Source organism: Saimiri boliviensis, chromosome X, assembly GCF_048565385.1.
Source record: "Saimiri boliviensis isolate mSaiBol1 chromosome X, mSaiBol1.pri, whole genome shotgun sequence".
In the NCBI taxonomy this organism is placed as follows: domain Eukaryota; kingdom Metazoa; phylum Chordata; class Mammalia; order Primates; family Cebidae; genus Saimiri; species Saimiri boliviensis.
Window position 1 is genome coordinate 59,117,492 of NC_133470.1, and position 22,498 is coordinate 59,139,989.

The following is a 22,498-nucleotide window of genomic DNA, read 5'->3' on the forward strand; positions in this document are numbered from 1 at the left end:
TTGAGGTGGGAGGATCACCTGAGGCCAGGAGTTTGAGGCTGCAATGAGCCATGATCATGCCATTGCATTCCAGCCTCAGTGACAGAGCTAGACTTCATCCTTTAAAAAAGAAAAATTAGAGAAAATGATATAAACATTTTACTGAAAAGGATATGGCATAGATAGCAAATGAGCACATAAAAAGATGAACATCATTAGCCATTAGGGAACTACAAATTAAAACCACAATCAGGCTGGGCACAGTGGCTCATGCCTGTAATTCCAGCACTTTGGGAGGCCGAGGCAGGTGGATCACGAGGTCAGGATTCAAGACCAGCCTGGTCAAGATGATGAAACCCTGTCTCTAGTAAAAATACAAAACTTAGCCGGGCATGGTGGCAGGCACCTGTAATCCCAGCTACTCAAGAGGCTGAGGCAGGAGAATCACTTGAACGGGATGGGGGAGGGGGGGCGCTGCAAGGCGGAGGTTACAGTGAGCCGAGATCAAGCCACTGCATTCCAGCCTGAGTGACAGAGTGAGACACTGTCTCAAACACACACATACACACACACACACACACACACACACTGAGGTATCACTTTACCCTTATCAAAATGGCTAAATAAAAACTTGTCGCTGGGCGTGGTGGCTTATGCCTATGATCCAGGCACTTTGGGAGGCTAAGGTGAGTGAATCACCAGAGGTCAGGAGTTAAAGACAAGCCTGGCCAACATGGCAAAATTCTGTCTCTACTAAAAATACAAAAATTAGCCAGGCATGGTGGCGGGCACCTGTAATCTCAGCTACTAGGGAGACTGAGGCTGGAGAATCGCTTGGACCCGGGAGGCGGAGGTTGCAGTCAGCCGAGGTTGTGCCACTGCACTTCAGCCTGGCAATAGAGCAGGACTTCATCTCAAAAAAAAAAGGGGTGGGGCTAACTGAAAGGACTGTGTTTGCAGGAATGTAAGGAAATGTCCTTGTTATGATACACAAAAATTAAAGGGTTCCCTGGTGAAGGGACCTGAAAGACCGGAGAAAACCACACTGTTTCCTCAACAGTAGGGGCAATACCAAGTCCAGAGTAAGAGCACATTCAGCGGATGGTATAGTATCTGTCATGTGGCTGTCAGGCCTGGCTAGTGCATACATTGTGTGCAGACTTGGAAACGAAGTGGGCTGTCAGTCATGGAAAGACTCTACAAGCCTAACTGCGACACACATTGCAGGAAGTCCTTATTGGAATCCCACCAAAAATGCTTGCTGTGGGGTCCAATGGGCATGTATTTCTGGTCTCCCAACAGCCAATCCTAGTGCTGCACATGCTTGCAGGGGCGGGGCCATGGAGACAAAGTGACCAATAGCAGAGAAGAATGTGAATGAGGTGAGCCAAAAGCGGCGGTTAGAGCAGGTTGATGTAAAAGAGAGTGACCGTTAGGACGAGCTGAGGACTTCTGGTCTGTTCTGTACCTGAACTGCCAGCAAATTTCAACTCCCGCTTGCCATTCAACATCATGGATGATCCACACAGTGAACAGCAGCGCATACTGCGTCGCCACCAACGGGAGAAGAAGGAGCTGCAAGCCCAGATCCAGAGCTTAAAAAACTCGGTCCCCAAGACCGACAAGAAGAAAAGAAAGCAGTTACTCCAAGATGTGGCCCGCATGGAGGCCGAGATGGCACAGAGGCACCGGCAAGAGTTGGAGAAGTTCGAGGATGAGAGGAGCTTTGAAGCTGTCATCGAAGACCTGGCCAAGATGGATCTGGAAAACCAGCCTCCCCGCTCCCGCAAAGCCCAGAGAAAGCGTGAGAGAACGGAGGCGGAGCACCGGGGGAGCAACTTCCAGGCCGAGATGGAGCACCTGGCCGGCTTCCGGCGTGAGGAGGAGGAGAAGCTCGCCGCCATCTTGAAGGCCAGGGGTCTGGAGATGAAACAGATCCCAGCAGATGGCCACTGCATGTATCGCGCCATTCAAGACCAGCTGGCGTTCTCCATGTCGGTGGAGACGCTGCGCTCCCGTGCCGCCAGCTACATGCAAAAGCAGGTCGACGAGTTCCTGCCCTTCTTCGGCAACACCGAGACCGGCGACTCCTTCGGCTACGACGACTTCATGAGCTACTGTGACAACGTCGCGCACTCTACCATGTGGGGAGGCCAGCTGGAGCTTAGGGCCCTGTCACACGTCCTGAAGACCCCCATCGAGGTGATCCAGGCCGACTCGCCCACCGTGGTCATCGGGGAGGAGTACACCAAGAAGCCGATCATCCTGGTCTACCTGCACTACGCCTGCATCCTCGGCGAGCACTACAACTCCGTGAGGCCGGTCCAGGCCGAGGCTGCGGCCGCCGGGGCCACATCGGCGCCCCCGCGTCTCCAGTAGGCCCAACTGCGTCACAATCCCCGCATCTCCTCAGTAGGCTGTTTATTTTCCCCCTTTGCTTTTCTCTGAGTTTTTTCCTTCCTTTTACTCAAAACTACCCTCCCCCGCCCCCACTTTCCTACTCTGCTGCTTTCACAAGGTGGGAAGTGAAATTCCAGGGAAATTCCCTGGCAATTTGAGGGAAATCTTTGCATTGCACCACCGGAGGAGCATATGTTTGATAAGTTTAACCTCTTCTTGCCCTTAAGGGTCTTTACCTCCCTCCCCAACTAAGAATTGGTCATGTTGAGTATAACTTAGGATAAAAAATGGAAATGCTGGCCGGGCGCGGTGGCTCACGCCTGTAATCCCAGCAGTTTGGGAGGCCGAGGCGGGCGGATCACGAGGTGAGGAGCTTGACACCAGCTTGGCCAACATGGCAAAACCCCGTCTCTACAAAAAATACAAAAATGAGCCGGGCGTGGTGGCAGGCGCCTGTAATCCCAGCTGCTCGGGAGGCTGAGACAGGAGAATCGCTTGACCCAGCAGGCAGAGGTTGCAGTGAGCCACTGCACTCCAGCCTGGAAGACAGAGCCAGACTCTGCCTCAAAAAAAAAAAAAAAAAAAAAAAGAAAAAGAAAAAGAAAAAAAGAAAAAAAAAGGATAATAAAAAATTAGCCGGGAGTGGTGGCGGGCACCTGTAATCCCAGCTACTTGGGAGGCTGAGGCAGGAGAATTGCTTGAACCCCGGAAGTGGAGATTGCAGTGAGCCGAGATCATGCCACTGAACTCCAATGTGGAAGACAGAGCGAGACTCCGTCTCAAAAAAAAAGAAAAAAAGAAAATGTTAAGTTATTAGGTTTCACGTGTTCTGGGAAAAATAAATCTAGTAGACTAGCTCGGGGAGTCTTCAGGTTTTCCTATGAATATCTTGGATTACTTAGACAAACTTGGGAGTTTGTGATTGAAATGCCTTGGGAAGGCCTTCTGCTGAGTTTTCGGGGAAAAGATTGTCGTGGTTTGCTTTTTACTTAAGTTGGGCTACTCAGGAGATGTCTCAAGTTATGCACAAGAGATCTGCTATTACTTTTTGTTTTTTCATCAAAACTTGTGTAGTTCCTAATTTAGTTGCTCAGATGTTTGCTAATTCTAAATAACAGCATTTGTTAAACGTGTAAGGTAAATCTGTTAAATAGAGAACGTAAATTTAGATAAACTGATAGCCTAGATAAGGTTTACTCTAAGATGTGAAAGATCTAAAGTTAATTTCCTTTATCAAAGGTAGGAAGAGATATGACTTTATTCAAATAGTTGATACATTTCATTATCTTTACAACCGGCATAAAAAAAAAAGACACATTGATGCGTAATTTACTTACTATAAAGGGTAAAGATCTGAATCTAGTAAGTTTCCTTTATTCTTAGGATATAAAAGGCTATGACTTTATTCAAGTACTTGATCCACCTTGTTATATCAACAGGTATATAAAGTGTGAAAGATAAATATGTAATAACTTTCCTTATTTCTTAAAGATAGAAAAATAGCTTAAAAGATGATTTAAAATATTAAAGTTCTGCTCTATCTTGTTACATCAATAACTGACATGAAACAAAAAAGTGAACAATGTACTTTTGTTATTTAAGACTTGTTAATATCCCTGAATGTCACAAAATAATATAAAAGTGAAATGATTGGCAGTCAACAACTTATGAAACTTTTAATCTTTACTTTCTGTAATTCGGTGAGGTTAATTTTGGAAATTCTTTCTACATTCCAAAGGCTCTAAAATAAAATATATGTTTTTCAGTTTTTAAGCATGTAATCTGTTCAAAAATAAAAATCGTTTAAAAAATACCTGCTTCTCTTTTTTTGTGTAACTGACTTCCTATAGAGTTTATGTCCCATGATCTACTTTAGCAAAGGAATTCTGGAGGGTCAGGGAGCATAGGCCTGTTGGGGGGGGCACGGTGGTGGTTGCTAACTGGGGACAGGGGCAAAGGCTGGTGAAAGGGTCTAGAAATGGGAAAAGTGCTCTGCTTCAGTGGGCTGTATAGGGTAAGAGCTGCAAAGGGAAAGGGTCCAGGCTGGAGGCTGGGGTGTGGGCTGGTGAAGGGCAGTAAGAGAAGGTGGCCTAGCTGGGGCAGGCTGGAGGAGAGAAAGGGGGCCTGGCTTGGGAAGAGAAGCTGATTGGGAACTGGGCTACAGTCTGGGGACGGGATCCTGGCAGTGGTGTAGGTGGGTGGAGAAAAGGGTAGGAAAGGGGGCTGGGCCAAGAAAGAGGCACTGGCTGTAGGAATAGGTTGACCAGGGGGCAGCTCATTGGGAGAAGACCTCTGGTAGGAAGGAGTCTGTGGCTACTGAATTAGTTAACTCAGGCAACCTGCCTGGGCAGGGGAATTGAAGGGAATTGAGCAATTGGGCCTGGACAGGGAAGGGAGCATCGCTGGGGAGGACATACAGACTGAAGAAGGGCTATATGGTGTGGAGGAGTCATGGAAAGAGAAGGAAGCCTGGCTGGGATGGGAGGAGGGGGGACCTGTCGGGGAACACTGGCTGGGAAAGGTGGCCAGGCTGAGAAGCCTTAGGTGGCCAAAGGGGCCAAGCATGGGAGTGGCCTTGGCAGGGCAAGGAGGAAGATCTTGGGGAAGAGGGAACAGGCTATGGAGGCATGGGTAGAGGAAGGGGACAAGGCTGGGCAAGGGAATCTATCTGTGGACTGGGACATGGGTTGGGGAAGAAAGCCTAGCTGGGAAGGGGATAATAAGGTGAGTGGGGTGAGGAGCTCGTTAGGGAAGAACTGGCCGGTCAAGGGAAGGAGGCCCAGTTGTTAGGAGCCAAAGGATGAGAAAGGTGTCCCTGGCTGTTAATGAGGGGAAAGGCTGGGGAAGAGCACCTGGCCAGGGGAGGGGACATGGGCTGTGCAATGGAGTCCAGGCTAGAGAAGACACCAGACCAGGAAAGGAGATCTAGCAGGAAAGCAGGCGTAAGCTGGGGAGAAGGACATGGACTGAGGAAAAAGGACACAGATTGGCAGAGAGGGTGAGGCTGAGGAAGGGTCTCAGAGTGATAGTGTGCCCATCTTGTAAAGGGAGCACAGTCTTGAGAGTCTGGCACAAGCCAAGGAAGACAGATGGATGCGGGGCAAGGAGGATAGTGGGGGTAAAAATACCCTGACAGGGAAAGGTTACCTGACTAGAGGAGGACTCTGACAGAGGAAGGGGCGGGGGAGGGAAGCACAGACTAAGAAAAAGAACATGGTGGTGAGAGAGGTTTGAATACTGAGAAGGACATAGGCTAGAGATGGGATCATAGGTGGGTTAGTAGTCCTGGCTGGGAGAGGGGGCCTAGCAGGTAGAGAGGGCTTGCTGGGAAAGAGATCATGCCTGGGAATGAGGGGCTCTGCCCTTGATGGGAACCTGGCTGAGAAAGGGCACGTGGTTGAGAAAACGGGCTTAGTTGAGGAGGGGGACACAGGATAAGAATGGGATCTGGCTAGGGAAGGGGCAATAGGCTGGACAAGGAGGCTGGGAAGGCGAAGGCTGCAGAAGGAGGCCTGCCTGGGAAAAGGAGCACAGACTGGGGCTAAGAGCATAGTGGGTGAGGAAAGCCTGGCTGCAGGAGGGGCAAGACTAGGAAAGGGTTCCTAGCCGGGGAAGTGGACTTGGCTTAGCATGGGCACGTGTGGGTGAAGGGATCCTGGTGGGAAAGGTTGCATGGTAACTGGGCAGGTGAGGGAATGCTGAGAGAGAGAAGATGCCTGGTTGTGGAAGGAGGTGCTGGCTGGGAAAGGCCAGTAAAGGGGCAACTCTTTGTAAAAGTGGTGTCGTTGAAAAGGGGAAAGGCTGGGGATAGGTGCCTGGCTGTGGGAAGGGGACATAGGGTTGAAAAGAGGCAGCCAGGCACAGTGGCTCACGCCTGTAATCCCAGCACTTTGGGAGGCCAAGGAGGGCAAATCACGAGGTCAGGAGTTGAAGACCAGCCTGACCAACATATTGAAACCCCGTCTCTACTAAAAATACAAAAATTAGCTGGGCATGGTGGTACTCACCTGTAATCCCAGCTACTCAGGAGGCTGAGGCAGGAGAATTGCTTGAACCTGGGAGGCAGAGGTTGCAGTGAGCCAAGATCACGCCACTGCACTCCAGCCTGGGAGCAGAGTAAGACTCCATCTCCAAAAAAAAAAGAAAAAAGAAAAAAAAAGAAAAGAAAAGAAGCCTGGGCTGTGGAAGGGCAGACTGGCTAAAGAGCCTGTCAGCAGGATCTCAGGTTTAGGAATGGGCTCCGGCTGGGGTTGAGGCTGGCCTGGGAAGAGGAAGGAAGGAGGAGTACCCAGTGGGGGTAGAGGATGGGGAGGAAGCCCCACTGAGACACAGGCTGGGAACCCAACAGTAAGTGGTTAGAGGGCAGAGCGGTGTGCACAGACTGGTCAGATGGCTAAGAAAGGGGCTAAAGAGGGCACAGCTTGAGGAAGAGGTTCTGGCTGGGGAAAGGGGCCCTGGGTGAGGGGACATAGGCTGGGCAAGGAAAATAAAGTTGGGTCATGGAGCCTGCCTGAAGATAGGGATATTGGGTGAAGGGGACCTAGCAGGAGAAGGGGCTCTGGCTGGGGTAGAATTCCTTCATGGTTCAGGACAGACTAGAGACAGGAGTTCAGGCTTGGGAAGGCTGCCTGGTTGCCAAAGAGAGCCTACCTGTCCAGGGGCCACAGGCTGGGGAGGGACAAGCTGGGGCAAGGGGCCTGGGTAGGGCTGCTACAGAAGGCAGTACTGGCTAGGAAACAGGGCCTGACTAGGGAGGGCCATTATCAGTAGGCATAGGGAAAGCATGCCTAGCAGAGCAAGGGGATCTGACTGGAGACGTGCCCTTGGCTGGGGAAGGCGGCCTAGCTGGGAGGAAAGGTATAAATGGATGAAGGGGGCCTGGCTGAGAAAGTGGGCATGGCTAGGTTTCAGGGAACAGGCAGCTTCAGGGCTCCTGATGAGAGAGGGGCAGGCAGCATAGGGTGGGGATCGGGTGGGGAAGAGGGACTCCCTGAGAAAGGAGGCCCAGCTCTAGAAAGGAGTTAGACTGAGGAGCAGGGTTAAGGAAGTACACCTGGGCAAGGAAGGGGGACTAGGCTGGTGACAAGGACACTCATTGCTGAAGGGAGACTAGTTGGCATAAAGTTGGTATAGGATGAAAAAGGAATTCCTGGCTTTTGAAGAGGGGAGGGTACCTGGCTGGGGGAGGAGGCACTTGGTAGGCAAGGGGTTCCCAGGGTCTGGGGGAATGGCTGGGAATTGGGCACAGTTGCAGAAGGGTGCACTGACTGGAAAAGGAGGCATAGGCTGGGCAGTGGTCTTAAGTGGGGAAGAGGCATACATTGCTGAAAAGGGCACCGCCTAGATAATGTAAGCCTTGCTTGGGGGTGGGGCTGGTACTGCCTAAGAAATTCTGTGACAGATGGCACCAAAGATGGTAGAGTCCCATTTTACAGGCTTGTCCCTGAATACAAGAGAAACAGCTATTCCTATTTTGGGAACCTTTAAGATCTCACCGGGCCTGTCCCCAACTGCCCCCACTGGGTCTGCCTTCCTCAGGAAGGAGAGCAAAGTGTTAAGTCAGGCCAGATCCTAACCATACCCAGAACACAGAGAGGACCTTCACTGTGGGATCTGGCAAGACACAAGGGATTTGCAGTTTGTTCCATTCTATAACAATGACTGCAGTCACTGAGGACAGTGACTATTCTGGGCAAGTTCATGAAAGCCATGGGGTACTGTTCTCAGAAGTATCTAATTCCAGAAGCAACTTTCATTCATTTCCTTACTGTTTTTCATTTATTCATTATCATTCCCTCTCCCCTCTTGCCATAGCAATAAAAAATAAGATGCCTCCTGTATGCAGATGTAGGCTCTGGAGTCAGACATCTATCCGGGTTTAATGCCTAACTTGCCCACCTACTTCCTAGATTTGTGACCCTGGATAAGTCACCTAAACTTTCTGGGCCTGTTTCCTCATGGATAACACAGGGCAATTAATACTTGTCTTAGAGATATTTCTTGAGGATGTTAAGAATATTAAATGAAAATGCAGCCAGTCGTGATGGCTCACACCTGTAATCCCAGCACTTTGGAAGGCAAAGGTGGGCAGATTATTTAAGGCCAGGAGTTCAAGACCAATCTGGCCAATATGGTGAAACGCCGTCTCTACTAAAAATACTAAAAATAAGCCAAGCATGGTGGCATACGCCTGTAGATCCAGCTATTTGGAAGGCTGAGGCAGGAGAATCGTTTGAACCAGGGAGGCAGAGGTCGCTGTGAGCTGACATCGCACCACTGCACTCCAGCCTGGGCGACAGAACGAGACGCTGTCTCAACCAAAAAAAAAGAAAAAGAAAAGAAAATGCATATAAAGTGTCCAGTAAATAAGTGCCCAATAAATGTTAGCTACTGTTATTATCTAGAAGCCCATGAACATGACACTATCAGCTCTGGCGGCAGCCACTTCTTAATTTTGTCTACAGTGACTTTTGGGGCCACTTGGCCTCTTCCTACAGGTCCTGCAGTGGAATCAGAGACTCTCCCACAGCTGTCTGCCCCAGATGTTGCTACCAGAGCTTCTACTGGAGCTCACCCAAAGTGCCCCCCTAGGGACAGGGTGACCTGCATGCGGGAACCCATCAGGCTCTTTCTTTCAGGATTTTTCTACACAAACACAGACTCACATGTTTTGAAAAACAATATTGTTGTCATTCTATCGAAATTGCCTTTTAAACTTAACAACACGTTATAAACACTTTCTCCCGTCCTTAAACAGTCATCAATACGATGATTTCAATGCCTGCATTCTAGCCAATGAATGTGCTATAATTTACTTATTCAGTTCCATTGTTGGACACTTAGATTGCTTTCAATTCCTCACCACTATAAATATGCCACTGTAATATCCTTGCAGCTGAATCTTTGTCTATATTTCTGATTATTTCTTTTTGATAAGATTTAAAGAAGTGATCTAGGTCAAAAAGGAGAGGCTCTTAATGCAATCTGGGAAAGACTGCATGAATTTACACTCCCAGGGTATTAGAGTGTTATTTTCCCACATAATTGCCAACACGGAAAATTGTCATTGTTGCTAATTTGTTAGATGAAAAATGTTGTATTAATGGATGTTTCACTGATTACTAGGGAGACTGAATATTCCTCTATGCATTCGTGCAGGAACAAGTATTTCTCTTTTTTTGAATTTCAACTTTTATTTTAGATTCAGGAGGTACATGTGTAGGTTTGTTATGTGGGCATATTGCATGACACTGAGGTTTGGAGTACAAATGATCCTGTCACCCAGGTAATGAGCATAGTAGCCAATAGGTAGTTTTTCAGCCCTTGTCCCCTCCACCTCCACCTCCACCTCCCCCATAGTAGTACCAGGTATCTATTGTACCCATCTCTACATCCTTGTTTACCCAATGTTTAGCTACCACTTACAAGTGAGAACATATGGTATTTGGTTTTCTAGGAACAAATATTTCTTACTTTGTTGCCTATTCTTGAACTTCACTTGGTTTGTTATGAATGTTTGTCTTTTTCTTATGTTTTGTTTTTGTTTCTGGTTTTTTTTTTTTTTTTTTTTTTTTGAGACAGAGTCTCACTCTGTCGCCCAGGCTGGAGCACAGTGGTGTGATCTCAGCTCACTGCAACCTCTGCCTCCCGGGTTCGAGTGATTCTCCTGTCTCAGCCTGTCGAGTAGCTGGGATTACAGGCACACACTGCCACACTCGGCTAATTTTGTGTATTTTAGTACAGACGGGGTTTCACCATGTTGCTCAGGCTGGTCTTGAACTCCTGAGCTCAGGTGATCCACCCACCTTGGCCTCCCAGAGTGCTAGGATTACAGGCGTGAGCAAGCACACCTGGCCTTCTTATGTATTTTTAATAGGACCTTCCATGTTAATGAATCTGACCACTTGTCATTTGGGTATTTTAAAAAATAGTTGGCTGGGCACGGTGACTCATGCCTGTAATCCCAGCACTTTGGGAGGCCAAGGCTGGCGGATCATGAGGTCAGGAGATCAAGACCACCGTGGCCAACATGGTGAAACCCCATCTCTACTAAAAATTAAAAAATTAGCTGGGCATGGTGGCACGTGCCTGTAATGCCAGCTAATCGGGAGGCTGAGGCAGGAGAATCACTTGAACCAGGCAGTCAGAGGTTGCAGTGAGCTGAGATAGAGCCACTGCACTCCAGCCTGGCAACAGAGCAAGACTCCATTTCAAAAAAAAGAAATAGTTTTTCCTGTGCATTAATTAGCCTTTCAGTTTTGTTTCTGTCTTTTTGTGTATGTACAAGTTTAAAAGCATAATGAAATCTATTAATCTTTTCCGTTATGGTTTCTGTCTTGGTGTCAGGCTTAGAAAAGGCTTCCTTATCCTGAAAATGGATCAATACTTCTGCATAATTTTTAATGCTTTCTCTTTATATTTAACTATATTTAACATATCCACCTGAAAATTACATGGGTATAAGGACATAAAGTAATTTTTCTCAATTATGACAGACAACCAATTAGCTCAACACTATTGACTAACCCACCATTTCACCACTGATTTGAATTGCCACCTTCCATGTATATTACATTCTTATACTATAAAAAGTTGAGTCTCTTTCAATCATTTATACAGAATAGCTATATTTTTTTACTTCAATTTAAAACTGTCAGCTGTCCATTCATCCATTCATTTCATATTTACTGAAGATAACAGTGATAAATAATAGCTAAGAGAGACAGAAGATCTAGTCCCAGTGCTCACCGTCTAGAGGTGGCAGACAGGAAAACAAAAATAGACAGAAAGCAACATGGAGGCCGGGCGCGATGGCTCAAGCCTGTAATCCCAGCACTTTGGGAGGCCGAGGCGGGTGGATCACGAGGTCAAGAGATCGAGACCATCCTGGTCAACATGGTGAAACCCCGTCTCTACTAAAAATACAAAACATTAGCTGGGCATGGTGGCACGTGCCTGTAATCCCAGTTACTCAGGAGGCTGAGGAAGGAGAATTGCCTGAACCCAGGAGGCGGAGGTTGCGGTGAGCCGAGATCGCGCCATTGCACGCCAGCCTGGGTAACAAGAGTGAAACTCCGTCTCAAAAAAAAAAAAAAAAGAAAAGAAAGCAACATGACCAATGCTATGGTGAGAGGAAGCACAGAGGAAGGAAGGACACTGCATCCGACTTGCTGTGTCAAGAGGCTCAGCAGGAGCTCCCAGAGAACAAGACCAGAGCAGAGACAGAAAGGAGTGAAAGAACTGGTATCTCCTGTTCAGCCTAGCTGAAGGGTAGCTGTGAAAGAGCTGTGGAAAAGAGGCTGAAGAGGAAGGCAGCCAAATAACCCAGCTTAAGTAAACATCGGTTTTACTCATAGTATTACAAATTAAATGAGATACCATGTTTTATCAATCGGATTAGCAAAGAAGTAAAGTTTGCTCGTATGTTGTATTGACAAAAGAATGCAGAAACAGGCACTCTCAAATATTGCTGATGGATGGTGTATAATAGGTACAATCCCTTTGGAGAGCCATTTGGCAATAGCTATCAAATTTAAAGTGCATAAACCACTATCATTTTATTTTTAGCAGTTTCCCTTGTGCATGACTAGAATATATATTTAAAAGGATAGCTGGTCACTTTTGAGGAGGAAAAACAGGTTCCTAAGGGAAAGGATGGGAGGGGGCTTTTCAGTGTAATATCTTGAACTTCTGGCATTTTGAACTGTATGAATAATGATTTAAACCTGACTAGGCGCGGTGGCTCATACCTGTAATCCCAGCACTTTGGGAAGCCGAGGTGGGTGGATCACGAGGTCGAGAGATCAAGACCATCCTGGCCAACATGGTGAAACCCCATCTCTACTAAAAATAAAAAAATTAGCCAGGCATGGTGGCACCCACCTGTAGTCCCAGTTACTTGGGAGGCTGAAGCAGGAGAATTGCCTGAACCCAGGAGGCAGAGGTTGCAGTGAGCTGAGATCATGCTACTACACTCCAGCCTGGCAACAGAGTGAGACTCCATCTCAAAAAATAAAAAAATAAAAAATAACTTAAACCTAACCTACTAAATAAAATGCATATAGCTTTTGACTTCGCAGTATATTGAGAATATACATATTGTGGCAGGCCAGGTCTCACTAACACAGGCCTCCATAATAACGGTTTCTGTACTGAGTGCTTAAGTTAAATATTAAAAGCCAGTGCCCTTATACAAAGGCTAGGTTGTAACAAAAGCCCACCAAGACTTTTGCCTAGGGCTTTCCTGTGTCTTAAAGCATAATAAAATAACAATGGAATTTTTTTTTCTGCCCAGGCTAGAGTGCAATGGCGCAATCTCGGCTCACTGCTACCTCCACCTCCCAGGTTCAAGCAATTCTCCTCTCTCAACCTCCCAAGCGCCAGCCACCACACCCAGCTAGTTTTTGTATTTTTGGTAGAGAGAGGGATTCACTATATTGGTCAGGCTGGTCTCAAACACCTAACCTCAGCTCATCCACCCACCTCAGCCTCCCAAAGTGCTGGCATTACAGGCATGAGCCACTGCGCCCAGCCATAACGAAGGAATTCTTAACAGAACCCGTTTAGGATTAATATAATTGTATTGGGGGTCTGAAGACACTCCCCAGGCTTCCATAAACACGTTTATTGTAAGTCTGAGGGAACTGCCCAAACCTCCATGATTTAGCAGGAGACAAGATAAGGGTAATCACTGCAGCACCTAGACCCATTTAGATTAAGTAAATTTACTGAGGCTCCAGAGGAAGGTCTTCAGGACTCAGACCTTAGTTATAAATTAAAAGAAGTTAATCACTTATGTCTTTAGGTGAATGCACACTTACAGATAGACATATAGCTTAGAAGGTGTATAAACTCTCGAAAATGTTCTAATTTTGAGTTGGTCTGGCAATAATTTCCAGGCCCTCTCCCTGTGACCAGTTACAGAAATAAAAACTCTCATCCTTCCCAGTTCATCTGCATCTTGTTATTGGGCCATGAGAAATATAGATAGATAGATAGATAGATAGATAGATAGATAGATAGATATAGATTTTTTTTTTTTTTAAGATGGGGTTTCACCATGATGGCCAGGCTGGTCTTGAACTCCTGACCTCAGGTGATACACCCACCTCGGCCTCCCAAAGTGCTAGGATTACAGGCGTGAGCCACTGCGCCCAGCCACAAAGTTATATTTTTAGGATGTTTATTACAGCATTGTCTGTCAATACAAACATCTAGACATTCCTTAATATGCTCAGTAAGCCTAATTAAATAAATTTTGGTATTTCTATATGAATTATTACAGGAGAGGAATAGAAATGGGTGAGTGAAAGGAGGAAGATGGTGAATTTTCACTTTGAAACTATGTACTTCTATATAGCTGAATTTTTTTTGACACAGAGTCCTGCTCTGTTGCCCAGGCTGGAGTGCAGTGGCACAATCTCAGCTCACTACAACCTCTGCCTCCTGGGTTCAAGGGCTTCTCTTGCCTCAGCCTCCCAAGTAGCTGGGATTACAGGCACATCCCTCCATGCCTGGATAATTTTTTGTGTTTTTAATAGAGATGGGGTTTTGCCATATTGGCCAGGCTGGTCTCAAACTCTTGACCTCAGATGATCTGCCCACCTCGGCCTCCCAAAGTGCTTGGATTACAAGCGTGAGTCACCGTGCCTGACCTATATAGCTGAATTTTTGTACTGTGGTGGCACATACATAAGAAAATTTACTATTTTAGCTGTTTTTAAGGGTACAATTCAATGTCACTTATCACTCATATTGATTTGCAACCATCAGCACCATCTGTCTCCAGAACTTTCTCAACTTCCCAAACTGAAGCTTCATACCCATTAAACACTAAGTTCCCATTCTCCCTCTCCTTATTCCATCAACCAATATTCTACTTTATATCTCTGTGAATTTGACTACTCTGAGTACCTCAAACAAGTGTAATCATACAGTGTTTGTCCTTTTGTGTCTGGCTTATTTTACTTAACATCATGTTTTCAATCCTTATCTTTGTTGTGGCATGTATGAGAATTTCCTTCTTTTATAAGGCTGAATGATATTCCGTGGTGTGCATGTACCACATTTTGTTTATCCTTTATATTGTTAAATTTTAAAATAGAAAATGCTTTCTATGTATTACCTAACACTAGAAAAAAAATATTTTTTTTTGACTGGGATGTGTTAAATGTGTGCTCTGAATGAAGAGATGCCCCCACACTAAACTGGCTCCATGTGAGCAACATGGCTGTTTATTCACCTGGGTGCAGGCATGCTGAGTCTGAAAAGAGAGTCAGCGGAGGGCAGTGGGATAGGAGTTGGTTTTATAGGTTTGGGGTAGGCAGTGGAAAGTAACAGAAGTTATAGTTCAGGATAGTTTTTGTAAGCTGGGAGGGTGGTCATAGGGTCTGGAGTCTCAAGGTTGACCAAGGTCAGTTATAAAGTCCAGTTGCCTAACCAGTTGAGGCAAGAATAAGGAACAATAGAAGAATGTCTCAAAGTTGATTAGGTGCTGCAGGGGTTAGTCATTTCTTCTCCTTTGCGGTTTTCCGGTTACTTCAGACTTTCTAGTTCCAGGAACTCATCTGGCGTGTACATGCAGGTTACAGTGGTTACCATGCCATCCATGGCACTGTCAGCCTAAAAGATCTTGCATTCCTGTCTTTTTATATCAGTAATATAAAGGAAAAAGAAATAAAGAGTGGATAGCAGTGAAATACTAGGAAGGCCGGCACAGAGGGGTGATGTGTCTCAGGGCTTCTTTGAGAGGGATTGGGAGTGGCGGGGAAACCTAAAAATGGGAAAGAATTTAGGCTGCTGGGAGATCTCGGGGCAAGGAGTGATACTGTGGAGTTGCTAGAAGGAGCATTTGTCATAGTGACTGATTGGTTATCCCTTGGATATGATTTTGTAGGAATTGAGAGATTAATTGGAAAACACAGAGTCCAAATAAGAGAAGGAGAAAGATAGGTAACAGAGGACTAAGGATTGGAAGAAGTCATGACTCCCAGTTAGAGAGTGCCCAGCCAGTCCAGCCAGGTCCAGAATAACCATTTGCCTAATTAGCAAACATTTGGGCTCTGTCTTTTAATTTATTGATGGCATCATATGCGAAGCCAGACTGGTTTACATAAAAACAACATTCTTCAATTAGGAATAGGCAAAGACCTCCTTTTTCAGCAGTCAGTAAATCAAGAGCTCTGTGGTTTTGGAGGACAACTGCAGCTAGGGAATTTACTTGAGCTTGAAGAAGGGATAGTGATTGAGTTAATTCTGCAATACTAGCAGAGAAATCATTAGAAAGGCTACGGAAGGTGCCGATTGAAGTGGTTAAGGCCTGCTATGCCTGTGCCAAGTGCAGCAGTAATTCCTGACCCTACAAGTAAGGGGACCACTGGAATGACCTGCTTGTGTCATGTCAGGACGAGGGAGAGTTTTACCTCTATTGGCAAACTGAATTTTGAAAGGAAAACTAAGGTACAAGTGCCTGTCCGGTTGGTAGGCAAATGCAAGAAGAACCACAGAGGAAAAAACGGCGCTGTTTACGATAGCAAAGACCTGGAACCAACCCAAATGCCCATCAATGATAGACTGGATAAAGAAAATGTGGCACATATACACCATGGCATACTATGCAGCCATAAAAAAATGAAGAGTTCATTTCCTCTGTAGAGACATGGATGAATCTAGAAACCATCATTCCCAGCAAACTGACACAAGAACAGAAAGCCAAACACCACACATTTTCACTCATAGGCAGGTGATGAACAATTAGAACACTTGGGCACAGGGAAGGGGACAACACTCACTGGGCTAGGATGGGGGGGTGGAGGGAAGGGGAGGGGAGGGACATCAGGGACATCAGGGGGTGGGGAGGATGGAGAAGGATAACACCAGAAGAAATGCCTGATGTACGTGACGGGGCAGGGAGGGATGGACACCGCAAACCACCATGGCATGTATATACCTATGCAACAATCCTGCAGGATGCAGGATGTACACATGTACCCCAGAGCCCAAAGTACAATAAAAAAAAGAAAAAGAAAAAGAAAAATCCCTTGGTTTACACAAAACTGGAAGTATAAACTGAAAAGGTGAGAAAGTGTGCTGAGGGGGCCGGGGGCATTGGACCCAAATGCCAAGGGAACCAGCAAGGGCTGCGGTTATTAAAGGCTGTAGTGGCGTTGATAAGGTAATTGTGTGGAAGGAGAGGTAATCATTCACTTTTATTATCAAGGCTAGGTATAAGCAGGCAGGAAGAGGAGTCTGAAGGAGAGTCTGATGAACAAGAGGAGGGCAGCCAAGGATGGAGAGCCAGTGTAAATGCCTACCTAGGCAAAATTTGAAGTCTATTTGCTGATCTTGTGTAGGGGAAAATTTGCAGGCTTGATGTGTAGGAAAAATGTGGGGTGGGGGGGGCGGTGCCTCAGAAAGCCCTGAGGAGTAGTAGAGTGACAGAACACTGAGATGTAATTGTTTTGAGGATGGACTTCCATGGTGGAAAAGAAATAAGGGATTTTAAAAGATGAGCCAGGGACTTGTGTTCTACATAGAAATGGTCATGAAAGGATGAGAGGACAGAGTGAGCTTGTGAGGCCAGGAGGAGGAATTTCCCATAGTATAAGAAGCATTTGCCTTGTGTAGGAAGCAACTGGTAGAGTGAGTTTTTGGAGGAAGAATAGGTAGGGGAGATAGGTAAGAAGGAAAAATACTGGCCTTGTGGGGGAGACACTGGAGTGTCCACTGCTTCTTTGGCTGTTTTGTCGCCTGAGACATTTCCTCAGGCAATAGAATCTGATGGGTTTTTGGTGTCCTCTGCAGTGCATAACTCCAGCCTTGGCTGGGAGGACAGCGGCCTTAAGGAGCCCCTTTATTAAGGGGATAATGACAATTAAAGACCCCTGTGTGGTGAGAAAACCTCTTTCTACCATATGGCAGCATGGTGGTATAGGATGTGGAAGGCGTATTTAGAGTCAGTATGGATATTAAAATGTAGTCCTTTGGCAGGAGTAAGAGCATGGGTTAAAGCCATCAGTTCAGCTTGCTGAGAAGTGGTGGAAGAGGGAAGTGTGGCAGCCTCAATAATAGATGAGTGGGATACAATAGCATAGCCGGCTTTGGCCAGTGCTGACTGACTGGGCTTGGAGGAACTGCTGTCAGTAAACCATGTGTGGTCTGGGTCTGGGGTAGAAAAAAGAGAAATATGGGGAAATGAGGAGGATGCTATATGGATTAGGCAGATACAGTCACGGGATTCAGGGTTTGTGTTGGGTATTAAGTGAGAGGCTGGGCTGAAGTCAGGACCGAGAGCAATGGTTACTGTGGAGGTTTCAATGAATAGTGAACAGAGTCGGAGGAGGCGAAGGGTGGAAAGTATGTGTGTAAAGTGTGAACAGGAAACTGAACGGAGGTTGTGAGAGCTGTAGAGGGTAAGTAGGGCATAGCCTGTGATGTTGAGGGATTCTAAGAGCATCAGGGCGGCAGCTGCTGCTGTGTGTAGGCCTGAGGGCCAGCCCAGGACTGTGAGGTCAAGTTGTTTGGATAAAAAGGCTACAGGCCATGGGCCTGGCTCCTGAGTAAGAATTCTGATGGCACAGCCTTTTATTTCTGCTGTGTAGAGCGAGAAGGGTTGAGAGGAGTTGGGGAGCACTAAAGTAGGAGCAGTCTCTAAGGTCTTTTTTAGAGAATGGAAGGAAGAATGGGGGAAGGATTTTTGGTCTATGGAGTCAGCTAAGTTTCCTTTTGTAGGTTCATAAAGTGGTTTGGTTAGCAGGGCAAAACCTGGTATTCAGAGGCGAAAGTATCCTACAACGCCTAGGAAGGAGAGAAGCTGTTGTTCAGTGGGTGGGGTTAGGGTTTGGGAAATTAACTGGATATGGTTGGCAGGGAGAGCGTGTATATGTTGGTGAAGGATTATACTGAGATAAGTAACAGATGGGGAAGAAATTTGGGCTTTAGAAAAAGGCGTTTTTGAGATCAAGAACAGAGTACTGAGTTGTGGAAGAGGGTATGGAAGACAGGAGGATACAGGGGTTTGGTACAACAGGACGGATGGGAAGTACAATCTGATTGATGAGGCAGAGGTCTTGGACTAATCTTTAGAATTTGTCTGGTTTTTGGACAGGTAGGATAGAAGAAGTGTAAGGAGAGTTTGTAGGAATTAAAAGGCCATGTTGTAATAGATGGGTAATAACAGGTTTTAGGCCTTTTAAAGCCTGTTGTGGGATGGGATACTGGTGCTGGGAAGGGTAAGGGTGGTTAGGTTTTAAGGGGATAATAAGGGGTGAGTAACTGGTAGCAAGGTATGGGGAGGTGGTGTCCCACACCCTAGGGTTAAGGTAGGGGGACATAAGGGGAGCTATTGAGGGAGGTATAGGTTTGGGGAGGAGGGCGGCAATGAGATGTGGCTGTAGCCCAGGAATAGTTAAGGAGGCAGACAATTTTGCTAGGATATTTTGGCGTAACAGGGGAACTGGACAAGTGGGGATGATTAGGAAAGAATATGGAAAAGAGTGCTGGCCTAATTTGACGCCAGACTTGAGTTCTGAGAGGCCTGCAGGCCTAGCCGTCAATTCCCACAACAGTTATGGAGGCCAAGGAGACAGGTCCTTGAAAAGAAGGCAGCGTGGGGTGAGTGGCCCTGAGGTGATTAAGGGGATGGATCTTACCCTCCATCCTAAGAGTTACCCAAAGCTCAGCGTACGTGATGGTCAAGGGGGCTTCCAAGGTGTTCAGGCAGCATTAGTCTTTAGCCACCAAGCCGAGGAGCAGTGACGTGAGTTGGACAGCCCAACTTCCATTAGGGGCCCCACATAGATGGGACAGGGATTAGGAGGAATCCCAGGCTGTGGGCATTTCTTGCCCCAGTGGCCAGGTTTTCGACACTTGAAGCAAGGTCCAGGAGGGGAAGCTGGACGCTGTAGTCTGGGCGCTTTGAAGTCTTTGTGAGCTGGTGGTGTGGCTGGGGTTTGTCTTACAGCAGATACAAGCATCTGTAGTTCTGAGATGCGCTGCCACCAGGAAGCTTCTCTCCTGTTACTGAACATCTTGAAGGCAAGGTTGATTAATTCCTGTTGTGGGGTTTGAGGGCCAGATTGTAATTTCTGTAACTTTTTTTTTTTTTTTTTTTTTTTTTTGAGACGGAGTTTCGCTCTTGTTACCCAGGCTGGAGTGCAATGGCACGATCTCGGCTCACCGCAACCTCCGCCTCCTGGGTTCAGGCAATTCTCCTGCCTCAGCCTCCTGAATAGCTGGGATTACAGGCACGTGCCACCATGCCCAGCTAATTTTTTGTATTTTTAGTAGAAACGGGGTTTCACCATGTTGACCAGGATGGTCTCGATCTCTTGACCTCGTGATCCACCCGCCTCGGCCTCCCAAAGTGCTGGGATTACAGGCTTGAGCCACCGCGCCCGGCCTCTGTAACTTTTTAATGTCGGGGCTTCAGGGGTGAGAGTATAAGTAAGGATGACATTTAAGTCACTTTAGGTGAGATTATAGGACTGGATTAAGTATCAGAGGATCTGACGAAAAGGAGCTTAGCCAATGGCTGATTTGGGAAAGGTTGGATAAAGAGAAAGGAATGTGCACCCTAACTATGACTTTGGTTCCAGCCACCTCTTGAAACAGGAGTTGTTGGACAGGGGTGGAGGAGTTGGCCGAGGGACTAAACTGTAAGCCAGACCAGGTATGAGGTGGGGAGGTAACAGGAGGGGCATAAGGATGTGGGTTATGGGCAGAGAAAGAGGAGGGAGGCTCTAGGATAAGGTTAGGGCCTGGATTGGGGTCTGGTTCAGACAAGTGGGGAGGAGAAAACTCAGAAGGGTCAATGGACAAGGAAGATTCTGGTTCTCTGGCAGAGGCAGGAGGGGTGGGTGGAAGGGAGAGAAGGAAAATTTGGCATGGACTGCCTTGAGAGCAGAGATTAGGGAGGGATTTGAGTGTAAAAAAAAATGCCTGGATGTAGGGAATTTCAGACCATTTGCCCATTTTACGGCAAAAGTTGTCTAGATCCTGCAGGATAGAAAAATCTAACGTACCGTTTTCTGGCCATTTAGAGCCACTGTCAATTTACATTGGGGCCAAGCAGTATTGCACAAGAAAATAAGATGCTTAGGTTTTAGGTTAGGTGAGAGCTGGAGGGGTTTGAGATTTTTCAAAATGCGGGCTAAGGGAGAGGAGGGAGGAATGGAGTGTGGGAGATTGCCCATAGTTTAAGAAGAGTGGCAGAGGCAAGGAAAGTGAGTGGGCAAACAAGCAGCTTAGCAGGCGTCCCAGACTAAAACCTTGGTCTGTACCAGGGGTGATTCGGTCAAAGGGGGCAACCCCCTCGTTGATCCATCACCTACAAGTGTGCGTGAGTGACCAGAGCAGGTGTCTCTGCAATGATCAGTCACAGAGGAAAGACTGTCTTGCCGGTTCCGTGACCTACATAGGATTTTTCCAGTCATGAACCTCATGGAAAGTCCTGCCTTTCTTGTCTCCGCTGAAAGGGAGAGGAAAATGAAACTGAAAGGAGAAGAACATTAACAGCCAGCGAGAAGGGCTAAAGAAGAAAGTTGAGGCAAACCACTTACCTGATCTGAGGATAGTGAGTGGATGCGCAGGTTGGTCTCATCAGCCTAGGTCGTAGGTAGGTCTCTTCACGGAGCACAAAGATAACAGGGACAAGGGGTTTGGTCTCCCATAGGAGTTCCCCATCCTGGGTTTCGGCACCAAATGTTAAATACACACTCTGAATAAAGAGACCCTAAACAGGCTTTGTGTGAGCAACATGGCTGCTCACCCAGGTGTGGGCCGGCTGAGTCTGAAAAGAGATTCAGCAGAGGGTGGTGGGATAGCAGTTGGTTTTATAGATTTGGGGTAGGCAGTGAAAAGTCCAGAAGTTACAGTTCAGGATGGTTTTTGCAAGCTGGGAGGGGGTCATAGGGTCTGGGGGCACGAGGTTGACCAAGGTCAGTTACAAAGTCCAGTTGCCTTAGCTGAGGCGGGAATAAGGAACAATTGAAGAATGTCTCAAAAGTTATTTAGGCACCACAGGGGTTGGTCATTTCTTCTCCTTTTGTGGTTTTCCAGTTACTTCAGACTTTCTAGTTCCAGGAACTCATCCGGAGTGTATGTGCAGATCACAGAGGTTACCATCTTGTCCATGGCAGTCAGTTAGCCCAAAAGACCTTACAGGATGGTTTCTCTTTCTTTTTTTTTTTTTTTTTCTCTGAAATAATTTAAATAGCATGGGGATTATCTGCTCCTTGAAACTTTAAATAATCCATTTACTTGTGAAACTGGGCCTGGGCCTTTGAAGTAAGACTCTTGACAGATATAATTCTTGAAATAAAAGCTATATAGCATAAAAACAATAATAATTCATCTAAAATGGATAGGGACAAAAATTGAAAAATAAAAAATCAGGAGCTATAAAGGTGACAATTTTCTCATCTCTCAGAGGGTGAATCAAACACAATTTCACTTCTGAAGCTGAAATATTGAGAATTATAGGCATAGGCATGGTGCTTAACATCATAAAAATAACCAACAGTAGAAGTAAAAACAGATTGCCTATCTTTTCATTTAGATTAAAAAAAAAAAAAAGGAAAGAAAACCCAGCCCTTGGAGCAACAGATAGAAAACCTAGGTAATGGCCATTTATGGGGGTGAGGAGGGGGTGTCATTTTGTATTTCTCCTGGTATCTTCATTTTTCATTTGGTTTACATTATTTTGTATATGGAGATAATGACATTGTGGTAGGCTACTGTGGCCTAAACCTAGTTTAAGATAGAAGATAATAGAATGTATCAAATGCTGGGAAGATGGCCGCCTAAGAACAGCTCAGGACTTCGGCTCCCAGTGAAAGTGCAGAGGGTGAGTGGACGCCGCATTTCCAGACGAACTCTTATTGCCCACAGACCAGGAGATACCCAGGCAGAGGGGTCGCCAGCGTCGCAGTCCCAGCCGCTGCGGCTGTTTTGGCCCCCGCGGGGCTGATTCCGACCACGCGGCTGCTATGACCACTCCCTGTTGCTGCGGTTCTCCGGACAAAAGCCACTGGTCTGAGAGCCCTCTTAGCTGGCGATCAGAGCCCTGAGACGGCAGAGTTGCCCATTCATCTGAAATAGCGAGCCAGGCCAGGAGATTCCT

The 22,498-nt window shown here is 46.6% G+C and overlaps 2 protein-coding genes across 3 annotated transcripts in view; one reads left to right on the forward strand and one right to left on the reverse strand.

The window, feature by feature from the left end:
* AWAT2 (acyl-CoA wax alcohol acyltransferase 2) overlaps nt 1–22,498 on the reverse strand; it is a 55,022-nt gene that overhangs the window by 19,707 nt on the left and 12,817 nt on the right. The window lies entirely within an intron of this gene.
* On the forward strand, nt 1,492–2,358 carry OTUD6A (OTU deubiquitinase 6A). Its single transcript, XM_003943067.3, has one exon. The coding sequence runs from the start codon at nt 1,492–1,494 to the stop codon at nt 2,356–2,358; it is 867 nt and encodes a 288-aa protein (XP_003943116.1).

Coding starts and splice junctions, on each gene's coding strand:
- OTUD6A (XM_003943067.3), top strand. CDS start 1,492: ATGGATGATCCACACAGTGAACAGCAGCGCATACTGCGTCGCCACCAA.